This window comes from Oncorhynchus nerka, linkage group LG12, assembly GCF_034236695.1.
Source record: "Oncorhynchus nerka isolate Pitt River linkage group LG12, Oner_Uvic_2.0, whole genome shotgun sequence".
NCBI classification, from domain to species: domain Eukaryota; kingdom Metazoa; phylum Chordata; class Actinopteri; order Salmoniformes; family Salmonidae; genus Oncorhynchus; species Oncorhynchus nerka.
In genome coordinates, this window is record NC_088407.1 from 23,063,021 (window position 1) to 23,076,879 (window position 13,859).

The 13,859-nt window shown below is 46.2% G+C and overlaps 1 protein-coding gene across 1 annotated transcript in view; it reads right to left on the reverse strand.

The window, feature by feature from the left end:
• LOC115117450 (sushi, von Willebrand factor type A, EGF and pentraxin domain-containing protein 1-like) overlaps window positions 1-13,859 on the reverse strand; it is a 98,552-nt gene that overhangs the window by 17,920 nt on the left and 66,773 nt on the right. Inside the window, exons 37-43 of the mRNA XM_065024990.1 lie at window positions 10,994-13,764; window positions 10,456-10,687; window positions 8,795-8,950; window positions 7,820-7,883; window positions 7,536-7,709; window positions 7,132-7,308; window positions 3,715-3,900 (exon numbers count right to left, since the gene is read on the reverse strand). Of these exons, the coding sequence (XP_064881062.1) occupies window positions 3,715-3,900; window positions 7,132-7,308; window positions 7,536-7,709; window positions 7,820-7,883; window positions 8,795-8,950; window positions 10,456-10,687; window positions 10,994-13,764 (3,760 nt within the window). The remainder of the gene's footprint in view (window positions 1-3,714; window positions 3,901-7,131; window positions 7,309-7,535; window positions 7,710-7,819; window positions 7,884-8,794; window positions 8,951-10,455; window positions 10,688-10,993; window positions 13,765-13,859) is intronic.

The window sequence follows — 13,859 nt, forward strand, 5'->3', positions numbered from 1 at the left end:
ACATAATGGAGACCCTCATCCTCAGTCAATGGGGATCAGTCAATGGGGATTTCAGTCAAACAACCTACATAATGGTTCCTCAGTCAATGGATTTCCACATTTCATTTCACCACACTAGAAATGGAGACCCATTCCGTTAAAGAGGATTTTATATATTACACTAGACTTGTACATGTACAGATCCATCCCCATAGAAATCCCATTCTAATTCCAAATTGTATGTTCCCACCATTCATTCAAGAAACACACTTGCTTGGAAGGAAACACAGCGCAACAGGAAATGGTTTAGAATATGCAGCAATGATTTTGCTTTGCAAACAACCTGAGCCTCAGAGATTTCCCCATGTTAATCTTGTTTTAAGTGGCCTATGTGCTCACCATCTGCTGGCTTCCACATTTCTGACCTCTGTGTTGTGGGTGAAACAACAGCAGTAAATTCAGTTTATTTAAACAGTCACCTTGGTTAACTCTAAACTAAAGTGTCACATAATTGGTCAGCTGCGCGATTAAGTTCTGTGTCCATACTTGTTAAGAGATGAAGAGATGCTAAAATGACGAGCTCAACCCTCTCTCTTTGCACATTATGGGAGACGAAACGCCCCTCCCCTTCCAAAATTGGAAAGATGCTTACGCCTGCAAAATTGTGATTTGTCAAAAAACAGCCCAAGCCCTGGAACTACTGCTGCTTGTAATTCCACACATCCCATTCCTTCCCCACGGATTCTATGGTACCAGTTAAGTTTACGTAGATCCGCCCACGAGATATTATATAAGCAGCTAAAGCTGCTAAAAAAAATGCTTGTGTGAGTTGAACATGTTCTGTACATGGGTCAAGTCGTGTATCAGTATGTGTAAACACTTGTGTGAGAATACACTACAGTTGAAGTCGGAATTTTATACACCTTAGCCAAACACATTTAAACTCAGTTTTTCACAATTCCTGACATTTAGTCCTAGTAAAAATTCCCTGTTTTAGGTCAGTTAGGATCACCACTTTATTTTTAGAATGTGAAATGTCAGAATAATAGTAGAGAGAATGAAATTTTTCAGCTTTTATTTCCTACATCACATTCCCAGTGGGTCAGAAGTTTACATACACTCAATTAGTATTTGGTATCATTGCCTTTAAATTGTTTAACTTGGGTCAAACATTTCAGGTAGCCTTCCACAAGCTTCCCACAATAAGTTGGGTGAATTTTGGCCCATTCCTCCTGACAGAGCTGGTGTAACTGAGTCAGGTGGGTAGGCCTGCTTGCTCGAACAAGCTTTTTCAGTTCTGCCCACAAATTTACTATGGGATTGAGGTCAGGGCTTTGTGATGGCCACTCCAATACCTTTACTTTGTTGTCCTTAAGCCATTTTGCCACAACTTTGGAAGTATTCTTGGGGTCATTGTTCATTTAGAAGACCCATTTGCGACCAAGCTTTAACTTCCTGACTGATGTCTTGAGATGTTGCTTCAATATATCCACACAATTTTCCCTTCTTCATGATGTCATCAATTTTGTGAAGTGCACCAGACCCTCCTGCAGCAAAGTACACCCACAACATGATGCTGCTACCCCCGTGCTTCACGGTTGGGATGGTGTTCTTCGGCTTGCAAGCCTCCCCCTTTTTTCCTCCAAACATAACAATGGTCATTATGGCCGAACAGTTCTATTTTTGTTTCATCAGACCAGAGGACATTTCTCCAAAAAGTATGATCCTTGTCCCCATGTGCAGTTGCAAACCATAGTCTGGCTTTTTTATAGCAGTTTTGGAGCAGTGGCTTCTTCATTGCTGAGCGGACTTTCAGGTTATGTCGATATAGGACTCGTTTTACTGTGGATATAGATACTTTTGTACCTGTTTCCTCCAGCATCTTCACAGGGTCCGTTGCTGTTGTTCTGTGATTGATTTGCACTTTTCGCACCAAAGTATGTTCATCTCTATGAGACAGAATGCGTCTCCTTCCTGAGCGGTATGACGGCTGAGTGGTGCCATTGTGTTTATACTTGCGTACTATTGTTTGTATAGATGAACGTGGTACCTTCAGGCGTTTGGAAATTGCTCCCAAGGATGAACCAGACTTGTGGAGGTCTACAATTTTTTTTTCTGTGGTCTTGGCTGATTTCTTTTGATTTTCCCATGATGTCAACCAAAGAGGCACTGAGTTTGAAGGTAGGCCTTGAAATACATCTATAGGTACACCTCCAATTGTCTCAAATGGTGTCAATTAGCCTATCAGAAGCTTCTAAAGCCATGACATCATTTTCTGGAATTTTCCAAGCTGTTTAAAGACACAGTCAACTTGGTGTATGTAAACTTCTGACCCACTGGAATTGTGATACAGTGAATTGTAAGTGAAGTAATCCGTCTTGTTAACAATTGTTGGAAAAGTTACTTGTGTCATTCACAAAGTAGATGTCCTAACCGACTGGCCAAAACTATAGTTTTTTAACAAGAAATTTGTGGAGTGGTTGAAAAACTAGTTTTAATGACTCCAACTTAAGTATATGTAAACTTCGACTTCAACTGTACGTGTTTCTCTTTTACAGACTCAAGTGATATCTGTGTCTTTGTGAGCAGGGATTGTGGAGCGATTCTAGGAATCTGAGAGAACTAAGGGCAATTAAAAGCAATGTTCCAGCGACCGTGGAGACTGCATTCACGGTAAACGCTGCGTATGTCGGCCCAACCAGAAATTACCTTTACATTCTTACGAGGATCTTCCACGATACTTGAATCCAGCCCTCGATCGCGTCCCAAATGGCGTCATTTTCCCTATATAGTGCACTACTTTTGATGAGAGCTCTATGGGCCCTGGTCAATAGTAGTGGACTATTCTCAACTGTAACTAATCTCTCACATCTACCCTCTGGGACAAGGGTGTTCCTTCCACCTACTGTAGGCTGCTGAAATGGAACCCTATTCACTATATAGTGCACTACTGTTAAAACCAGGGCCCATAGGGCTAGGGTCAAAAGTAGTGCACTATATAGGGAGCAGAGTGCCATTTCGGATACAACCTAGAGAACACACTTCATGGCTGCACTGATTTTATGGCTGTTCTTTTTAATAAAACACTAACCTTAATGTGTACCAGATGAAGGGGGGGGAGAGAGAGAGAGAGAGAGAGAGAGAGAGAGAGAGAGAGAGAGAGAGAGAGAGTTGACGGAGGAAGTAAGATTCAACCCTTCTATGTTGACCTAGAATGCTACACCTTATCTTTAAATTGTCGTTTCATTCCAATGTCAATATCCTCGTTGGGACGTGAAGTAATAAAATACTAATATGTGGTGGAGGGGTTGGTGTAGCCTACCTACCAGTCATATGACCAGACACTCTCGGCGTAGTATACTGGGTTGTCCTGATGAGGTAGGTTTTGTGTTCAGGCTTTCGTTCTAGCCCTGTGCTAACCTAACTTAGCAGGCATAGAAAGATGCCTGAGCAAAGTCTCTACAGAAGTTAGTCTGAAAATACTGTATCCCTAAAAACCCGCAACATCTGCTTTCTGCCAATGTCGCTAAGGCTGGCCCTGCACTAGTTTAGTGGTTAATGGTTTATTTATTAACCTTAGTTAACCAGGTTAAAAAAAAGGTAGTTGGCAACACATTCTCTTGTACAATAATGAGCTGATTGGTTGTGTTAGTACTGGGCTGGAACAAAACCCTACACCCCATGTGGATCTCCAGGACCAGGCTTGAAGAACAGTAGTTTAAAGCCTCTACTCACTCTCACAGGCAGTGCTGACTGGGGTCCATGTCTGGTCGCTCCTACAGGTGATGGAGGCGGTGCCTTTTCCCTGGTGGCCCTTGGGACAGGTGACCGGTAATGACTGACCCACGTAGAACAGCCGTTTAGAAGTGTTAACACTCCCACTGCTCTCCTTCCATCCAGGGGGAGGGGGACATGGTTTGGCTGCATTGGGAGACACAGAGTATTGGATTACGATGTAGACATGACAAATGGAGAGGGGAATAGCAGTAGGGGAGCATGAATATGTATGAATGTGTGTATACAGGGTATGATGGTGGATTAGAGACAGGTTCAGCAAAAGCCCAGGGGCTACATGTACATGTCATAACAAGGTGTGTAAATATTTGTGAGACAGCTCTGTCAGCTCTGTGGGTCACCTATAATGACAGAGTTCTCTATTACACGCTTTGCTCAAGTAGCAGTGTATCACTCTGGGAAAAGCTGAGTCAGTAGCTATGTTTCCATTACTTTTATCCACTGATTTTTGGTTGTAACATTGTCTGTTACGGTGCATTTCTGTTGAACTGTAATGACGCCTTAAAATAAAAACTTTCCTGCAAAAACCTACTGTCGAATAAAAATGAACTGGTTTCCATGATCCATTTAGGCTAATTGCACATTGGACTCCCGAGTGGTGCAGCGGTCTAAGGCACTGCATCTCAGTGCAAGAGGTGTCACTACAGTCCCTGGTTCAAATCCAGGATGCATCACATCCGGCCGTGATTTGGAGTCCCATAGGGCGGCTCACAGTCGTCCGGGGTAGGCCGTCATTATAAATAATAATAAATAGGTGAAAGCCTGTTGCCTATGCCCCTCCCACTGATCTGTTTCACATCTCAGGTAACCTGCAAAAGCCAGCAAGAATTGACTAATATTTGCCATCCTAATAATGATCAATTGCCAACATATCGTCATGGTGAGACTTGCACTCCTGCTGTAAATCTGGAAACAAATTGGATGGTGAAACTTGCATCCAGCCAACCGAAAAGCAAGGCGAAGCAATTCAGGAAGTCTCAAAAGTCCAGACAATCCCTGTCCTGCAATGACACATTCTTTTTAGAGTTGAAAAGATAGATTTAGCAAGCAGTAGGCGTTTAGGATTAAATCGGTAGTAGAGCTTTATAGTTGCGTAATGACATCACATGCCCTGCGTACCTTAAAAAATGATTTGGCATCATAATTTATTTGAAAAACAATTTTCCATTTGTCGCAATAAAGAAAATTAGACAACATGCAAATCCACCTCTGTCGAACGGATAAAAACGATCTTTATAAAATGTATTCGATAGCGGCCATTTCCATTACACATGTCGCAAAGTTTTTTTGTTGCTACTTAGCTTTTCTCTAATAAACCTGGAAACTTGCCTAATGATCGTGTCAAAGAAACCTAATCTAAGGAGCTTAGATACACCAGGTCCGGCTGTCATTTCATTTAACCTTAATCAGCCATCAGTGCTTTTATACTGTGTTTACACAGGCAGAAAACAAGCATCTTTCTGGTACACAGGCCCAAAACAAGCATATTTCTGGTACACAGGCCCAAAACAAGCATATTTCTGGTACACAGGCCCAAAACAAGCATCTTTCTGGTACACAGGCCCAAAACAAGCATATTTCTGGTACACAGGCCCAAAACAAGCATATTTCTGGTACACAGGCCCAAAACAAGCATCTTTCTGGTACACAGGCCCAAAACAAGCATATTTCTGGTACACAGGCCCAAAACAAGCATATTTCTGGTACACAGGCCCAAAACAAGCATCTTTCTGGTACACAGGCCCAAAACAAGCATATTTCTGGTACACAGGCCCAAAACAAGCATATTTCTGGTACACAGGCCCAAAACAAGCATCTTTCTGGTACACAGGCCCAAAAACAAGCATCTTTCTGGTACACAGGCCCAAAACAAGCATCTTTCTGGTACACAGGCCCAAAACAAGCATCTTTCTGGTACACAGGCCCAAAACAAGCATCTTTCTGGTAAGAAGAAGGGCGGGGGTGTATGCCTTATGATTAAAGAGACGTGGTGTGATCATAACAACATACAGGAACTCAAGTCCTTCTGTTCACCTGACTTAGAATTTCTCACAATCAAATGCCGACTGCGTTATCTACCTAGAGAATTCTCTTCGATTATAATCACAGCCGCATATATCCCCCCAAGCAGACACATCGATGGCACTTCATATAATGTTTACATACCCTACATTACTCATCTCATATGTATATACTGTACTCTATACCATCCACTGCATCTTGCCATCTTGATGTAATGTATCACTAGCCACTTTAAACAGTGCTAATTGTATGTGTAGATACCCTACATTACTCATCTCATATGTATATACTGTACTCGATACCATCCACTGCATCTTGCCTATGCCGTTCTATACCATCACTTATTCATATATTTTTCTTTTTATGTACATATTCTTATTAATTATTTTACACTTGTGTGTAAAAGGTAGCTGTTGTGAAATTGTTAGGTTAGATTACTCGTTGGATATTACTGCATTGTCGGAACTAGAAGCACAAGCATTTCTCTACGCTCGCATTAAAATCTGCACATATACCATGTGGATGTGACAAATCAAATTAGATTTTATTTGGTCGTTTTTTCAATGAAGGGTCTTGAAAACAATCTGATGTTAAAAGATCTGATGTGATTGGTCAAAAGACCAATTAGTGGACAAAATATCAGAATTTGTCTGCCTGTGTAAACAGCCTTAATCACATTACTTTCAGGGCATTGGCTACAGTTTTGAAACTGCCTGTCAAACAGTGTTGATGCTGCAAAGTATTACAGGCATTCTGTGTCGGCCCTCCCTCCCCTCCCTCTGTGGTGTGTGTGTGTGTGTGTGTGTGTGCACTCCCTTCCCTCCCTCTGTGGTGTGGTATGTGTGTGTGTGTGTGTGTGTGTGTGTGTGTGTGTGTGTGTGTGTGTGTGTGTGTGTGTGTGTGTGTGTGTGTGTGTGTGTGTGTGTGTGTGTGTGTGTGTTTGTCAACCCTCCCCTTCCTCTGTGGTGTGGTATTAGTGTGTGTGTGTTTGTCAACCCTCCCCACCCTGTGTGGTCTGTTGTGCAAAGCTGATGTCCAAACCCCTAAAGAATGTGAGGTGTGGAAATACTTTTGGTTTTCTCTGGTTTGTTCTCAGTGTAGATTGGGTGCAAACCACTAGTAAGTACAGAGCCTGAGCTAAATGAATAAGATAAAACCATCAGCTGTCTCTTTTATTCTGTCAGGAGGTTTCCCTGACCATGTGATCTCACCGGGAAAAACTGGACCCTCTTTTCAGTCATGTGACTTGACCAAGAACAACTCCTGCCCTGATTCTATGAAGCAAGAAGAAAAAGAAGAGATTCGAACACATTCATGTTTGTCTCAGAGTCTTACGTTGACAGAAGGGGAAGATGGAGCTCCATGTCCCATCGCCCATACACGCCACCAGAGCATCCCCCTGTAGGGTGTAGCCTTTATCACACTGAAACGCTACAGCACGCCCGGTGGTCAGGCTCTGCTCCTGCACCCTGCCATTCAACAACTCCTTGGGGATGTTACAACCCTGGCCAACTGAGAGGGAGAGTGGGAGAAGGAGAGAGAGGTATAGAGGGAGAGGGGAGAGAGGAAGAGGGAGAGAAAGATGGAGAAAGAGAGAGAGGGGAGGGTAATAAAGAACCTTGATTTTCCATGCTTTGCATTTCAAGTTGCCTTGTCAAACATTTCCAAAACCATTGCTTAGGAGACATTTGAACAGATACAGACTGTAGACAATACGATGAAGTAGGAATAACTCATACCTTCACACGTTGGTGCAGGCAAACTCCATGTTCCGTTGGCCAAACAGGTGAGGTTCTGTGCACCAATTAGATGTAGGCCAGGGTTGCAAACATAGCTGACGTTGCTCTGGTACGTCTCCCCTGATGCCTGTAACTCTGCATTCTCCACTGAGGGAGGTGGACCACACGACACAGCTGAGGACGCACAAGATGGAAGAAGGAAACTGGAGTTAAATGGGGTTCATAAGCATTGCATGAATGAACGGATTGGACGTGTGCTCAAACGCAAACACGCACACACTTACCGACACAGGTAGGCTGAGCCCCATTCCATGTTCTATCTCCTTGACAGGTTTGCACAGAGTCTCCCTGTAACAAGGTTAGTCACAGTATTAAACACTGAAGACATACTGTCTACACCAAATAGACACTGGGCATTGCGAATCTCTCTGTAAACATACAGTGACTCAGCTTTCTCTCACAGTGACTCAGCTTTCTCTCACAGTGACTCAGCTTTCTCTGCTAACATTATGACCCACTATTTTATAGGAAATTGCATCATGTTATTTCCAGTAATGGAACATTAGCCTAGGCATTAGCAGATTACTTTTCACCCAAAGTAAGAGTGAAAGTAGAATTTATTTGATTTCTCACTGTAGTAATTGGAAAAATTCCATGCACTCAATTCCATGCACTCAATTCCATGCACTCAATTCCATGCACTCAATTCCATGCACTCAATTCCATGCACGCAAAATATTATGATCAATGAGGTTTTGTACAAAAAGGCTCCTACCCCCAAGCCATAAGACTGCTGAACAATTAATCAAATGGCCACCCGGACTGTTTACATTAACCCCCCCCCCCATCTGTTTTTACAATGCTGCTACTCGCTGTTTATTATCTATGCATAGTCACTTTACAAATTACCTTGACTAACCTATACCCCTGCACATTGACTCGGTACTGGTACCCCCTGTATATACCTCAATATTTTTATGTAATTTTCTGGTGTTACTTTTTGATTTGATTTATTTTCAATTTAGTTTATTTAGTAAATATTTAACTCTTAACTATTTATTGAACTGCATTGTTGGTTAAAGGCTTGTCAGTAAGCATTTCATGGTAAGGTCTACAGTACATCTGTTGTATTTGGCGCATATGACAAATAAAATTGTATTTTATTTGAAATTCAAGCTAAATTGTCTATATTTTTCTCTGTTCTGTAATAATATTGGAATATAAATATTGTAATAATATAATTTTGTATCAGACATTACCTTCATCTCAAACCCAGACAGGCAGATGTACAAGACGATGTCTCCGTAGCTGTAACTGTCCCCCTTAGAGATACCATGAGGAAGAGGAGGAGGTTTCTCACAAACCACCAGAACACAGGAGACAGAGGAGAGGCCTGGAGACCAGCTACCACCCAGCTACAACAACAGAATGAGTTAATAATCATGACATTAATTCATGTTCAGTAAACATCTGTGAATGGTGGATCTGTAAATCGCGCTAGATGCTAAACGACTAAAATGTAAATGATGAAAAGCCAGAATGAACAGAGGAAGGATTGAGAGAAATGTGATTACGGACCAGAGAGCTGTCTAGAGTAAAAAAAATGAATGAGAATAGAATAGAATAGAAATGAGAAAGTTGTGTGTATTGTTGAACACAATACACACTGAGTGTACAAATCATTAGGAACACCTGCTCTTTCCATGACATAGACTGACCAGGTGAATCCGCGTGAAATGTATGATCCCTTATTGATGTCACTTGTTAAATCAACTTCAATCAGTGTAGATGAAGGGGAGGAGACAAGTTAAAGAAGGATTTTTAAGCCTTGGCACAATTGAGACATGGATTGTGTATGTGTACCATTCAGAGAGTGAATGGGCAGGACAACATATTTAAGTGCCTTTGAACGGGGTATGGTAGTAGGTGTCAGCGCACCGGTTTGAGTGTCAAGAACTGCAAGCTGCTGGGTTTTTAAATGCTCAACAGTTTCCTATGTGTATCAAGAATGGTCCACCACCCAAAGGACATCCAGCCAAGTTGACACAACCGAAGGAAGCATTGGAGTCAACATGGACCAGCATCCCTGTGGAACACTTTCGACACCTTGAGTCCATTCCCCATCGAATTGAGGCTGATTTGAGGGCAAAAGGGGCTGCTAATGTTTTGTGCACTCAATGTATATTATATTAAAATGTTATCCAGCATCACTGACCATCGCAACACATTGACCATGTCGACACTTGAGTGGATGTAAATTGGGTGTAAATCATCTCTTCATGTTTTCAGTGCATTTTTACTGCAACTCGCTGTTGGCTGGGCTCCCTGCCTGTGCCATTAAACCCCTACAACTCATCCAGAACGCCGCAGCCCGTCTGGTGTTCAACCTTCCCAAGTTCTCTCACGTCACCCCGCTCCTCCGCTCTCTCCACTGGCTTCCAGTTGAAGCTCGCATCCGCTACAAGACCATGGTGCTTGCCTACGGAGCTGTGAGGGGAACGGCACCTCAGTACCTCCAGGCTCTGATCAGGCCCTACACCCAAACAAGGGCACTGCGTTCATCCACCTCTGGCCTGCTCGCCTCCCTACCACTGAGGAAGTACAGTTCCCGCTCAGCCCAGTCAAAACTGTTCGCTGCTCTGGCCCCCCAATGGTGGAACAAACTCCCTCACGACGCCAGGACAGCGGAGTCAATCACCACCTTCCGGAGACACCTGAAACCCCACCTCTTTAAGGAATACCTAGGATAGGATAAAGTAATCCTTCTCACACCCCCCTTAAAAGACCTAGATGCACTATTGTAAAGTGGCTGTTCCACTGGATGTCATAAGGTGAAAGCACCAATTTGTAAGTCGCTCTGGATAAGAGCGTCTGCTAAATGACTTAAATGTTAAAATGTTAAATGTTAAAACAGTCTTACCAGACAGTCTGCCAGGCCTGGCCCCTGCAGGAGGAACCCAGGTGGGCAGGAGAAGGTGACTGCCCCCCCTACAGGGGTGAGGTCCTCCCCCGTGACCAGGACGTGGGTGGTGAGGTTGGCAGGGAGCAGACATGGGGCGGGGCGGCACCTGATGATGTGTTTAGACCAGGTGCCGTCATACTGACAGGTCAGAGAGTCAGACTGGCTGGTCAGCTCATACCCCTCATCACACCTAGAGAGAGAGAGGGGAGGGAGAGAGAGAGAGAGAGAGAGAGAGAGAGAGAGAGAGAGAGAGAGAGAGAGAGAGAGAGAGAGAGAGAGAGAGAAATATGGGCGATGTCGGTGAGGGAGGGAGAGAGACAGGAAGAGAACGAGAATGAGGGAGAGAGGATGTAAGAGAGAGCGAGAAAGAGGGGCGGGGAGAGGGAGAGAAAGAGGGATAATAAATATCATACTATCTACTTGAATATAACTTCTCTAACACCTATATGAACAAAGAGGTTTTAACTCGCTGAAAGATACAGAAGTTCAAATTCACCTATATTGGATCTGGCTTCCGAAGGTGAACATCTCTCCCACCATGTGGGCATGTTGTTTAGCAGTTGGCTCTCCACAGGAGATGGGCTCACAGCTGATCCTCACCTCGCCCCACCTGCCCTCCCTGCCACAGGTAACATGGGGGTAGGACCCCTTCATCTGGTAACCCGGCCTGCACCTGTAGGTAACTGTGTCTGGGACAGTGGTGCTGGCGCCCTGCAGGACAGCATGGGGTACTGCAGGCGGGGCAGCCATACACCTACCCCGGCCACACACAGGAACACCCGGGCTCCACACCCCGCCCTTCTCACAAGTTGCAGCCGCGGGCCCCAGGACCTTATAGCCCTCGTCGCAGAGGAAGAAGACGCGGTCGCCGCAGGCGTGGTCGTGCCCCAGCACCACCCCGTATTTTAACACTGGAGGGGTGCAGAGGCAGGTGCGGCACTCCGGTACCGTCCCGACCCAATGGCCTTGGGCGGAACAGCGTAAGACGGGGTCACCGAAGACCTCATACCCGTCGAAACACACATACTCCACGACATCATCATAGTGGAAGCTGGAGCCGTTGAGGTAACCGTGGCTGATGTCCTGCGGCGGGTCACAGGCGATGATGTCACAGCGAGGGGTGGGTCCTTCCCCCCAGAGTCCATCCCCTCGACACATCCGCTTGGGTTCGCCACCGCTGAGGATGTACCCCTCCTCACACTCATACCACACCTCACGGCTGTAGCCAAAGTCAGAGCCCAGGACTCGACCGTTGGGGATGGATGCTGGTCTACCGCAGTGGGCTGGACGGCACTCAGGCGACCCATGACTCCAGGTACCATCAGCCTGACAGACACTAATAGAGGGGCCTTGTAGGAGCAAGCCGGACTTACAGCTCAGCGCTACATGTTTGTTAAACGTATATTCCTTCCCTGTCACAGTGACATCACGAGGAACGACGGGAGAGCCACAGGAGATAGGCTCACACCAAGGCTTCTCAGCATCCCACTTCCCATCTGCCTTACAGGTCCTGGTGTCACCGCCCTTCAGGATGAACCCGGAACTACACTCGTAACGCAACACCTCCAGATACAGGAAGGAGTCTCCCTCGGCCGAGCCGTTGTCGATGTCACCCGGGTCACCGCAGGATATAGGTCGGCAGACAGGCGGTACGTCGCTCCACTGTCGGCCCGCCACACACTGTCTGACTGACTCCCCCTCTAACTCGTAGCCCTCTTCACAGCTGTACTTCACCAGGCTACCCAGGGATGTGTCTGTGACGTTCACAGAACCGTGGTCCGGGCTTGGCGGATCCTCACACTCAGCAGGAACACACATGGGAGCTGTACCGTTCCACCTCCCCTCCTCCAGGCACACTAAGGCAGTAGAGGTTGTAAGCTCATAGCTCTTATGGCAGCGGTACACTATTACAGTCCCATGCAGGAAGCTCATATCCATGGGTGATAATGGCACTGTAGCACCACCTATAGGCTTGGAGGTTATAGCAGCATCCCTCCCGGCTAGCTCCGCATTCGGATCCAAGAGCCTTGAATACTCGCCGAAGTCAATATGAGGGGGAAGGCCGCAGTCAGAGGGGATGCAGACTGGGACGGAACTGGACCAACCGAACTCCTCACAGGTCAGGTGGTTCTGGCCGACCAATTGGAAGCCGGGGAAACAGCTGTAGAAGATGGTGACGCCGAACTTGTGGTCGAGACCCTCCACAAAGCCGTTGTCTATGGGGTTCGGTGGAGCGCAGTAGATCTGGACGCACACGGGCGTCCCCTGGTCCCACTCCCCGTTCGCTAAACACTTCAGCGTCTCGGGACCATGTAGACGGTAACCGCGGTGACAGGAGAAGTTGACCACGTGGTTGAACTGGAGTTTGGTATATGCCACCTTCCCATTGGGTATCTCTTTCGGGACGGGGCACTCGATTGGTTGACAGGAAGGTACACCTCCGATCCAGAGCCCACTTTCACCACAGAGTACCGTAGCGTTACCAACCAAGCTATACCCAGGTTTACAGTTGTAGAGAGCCGTGCTGAGGTACATCAGTCCCTGAACGTCCACTATGCCGTTAGCTATCTCTACAGGTTGGGGACACTCTACTGGGATGCACTCTGGGACAGGACTGCTCCAATATCCATCTGCCTGGCAGGTCACAGACCCTTCCTTCCTCAGAGTAAATCCGTCCATGCAGGAGTAGCTCACCACCGAGCCGAAATAGGATGGAGCAGACAACGGTGCCGATGACGGGTCACCAAATGCCACCTCGGGCGGAGGACCGCAAAACACCTGCTTGCAGACAGGGAAGGTGTCGTTCCACTCCTGTGCAAGGGTGCAGCGGAGGGTCCGGGCGCCGTGGAGAACATAGCCATCCTCGCAGGACAGTTCCACGATTCCAGAGTCCAAACTACGTAGAACCAGGTGGTTCTCATCTAGGGGCGGTTCTGGGCAATGGACCAGCGAGCAGCGTGGATGACTCAACTTGTCCCACTTGCCGTACTTTAGACACATCCACACAGCATCTCCGGTTAGCTCGTAGCCATCGTCGCAGACGTACTCAACCTTGTGGCCCACCTCGAAGACGGAGCCAACGGAGCCACGGTATTGGCCATGTAGGATAATGGGCGGGGGGTCGCAGGTCAGGATGTGGCAGACGGGCGGGTCGCCGTTAGACCACTGGCGGTTGGCCTGGCACACTCTCTCCGGATGGCCGGTCAGTCGGTAGCCGTCGTCGCACGCATATGTCACCTTGCTGTTGAAGATGAAATGACCTTCGTTCTGTGGGTTGGAACACAAAATAAGATGTTTTATGATACAGAGTAAACTGTGTCCTGATTGAGATGACACGTGATATCTTGCTGAAAAGTATGTAA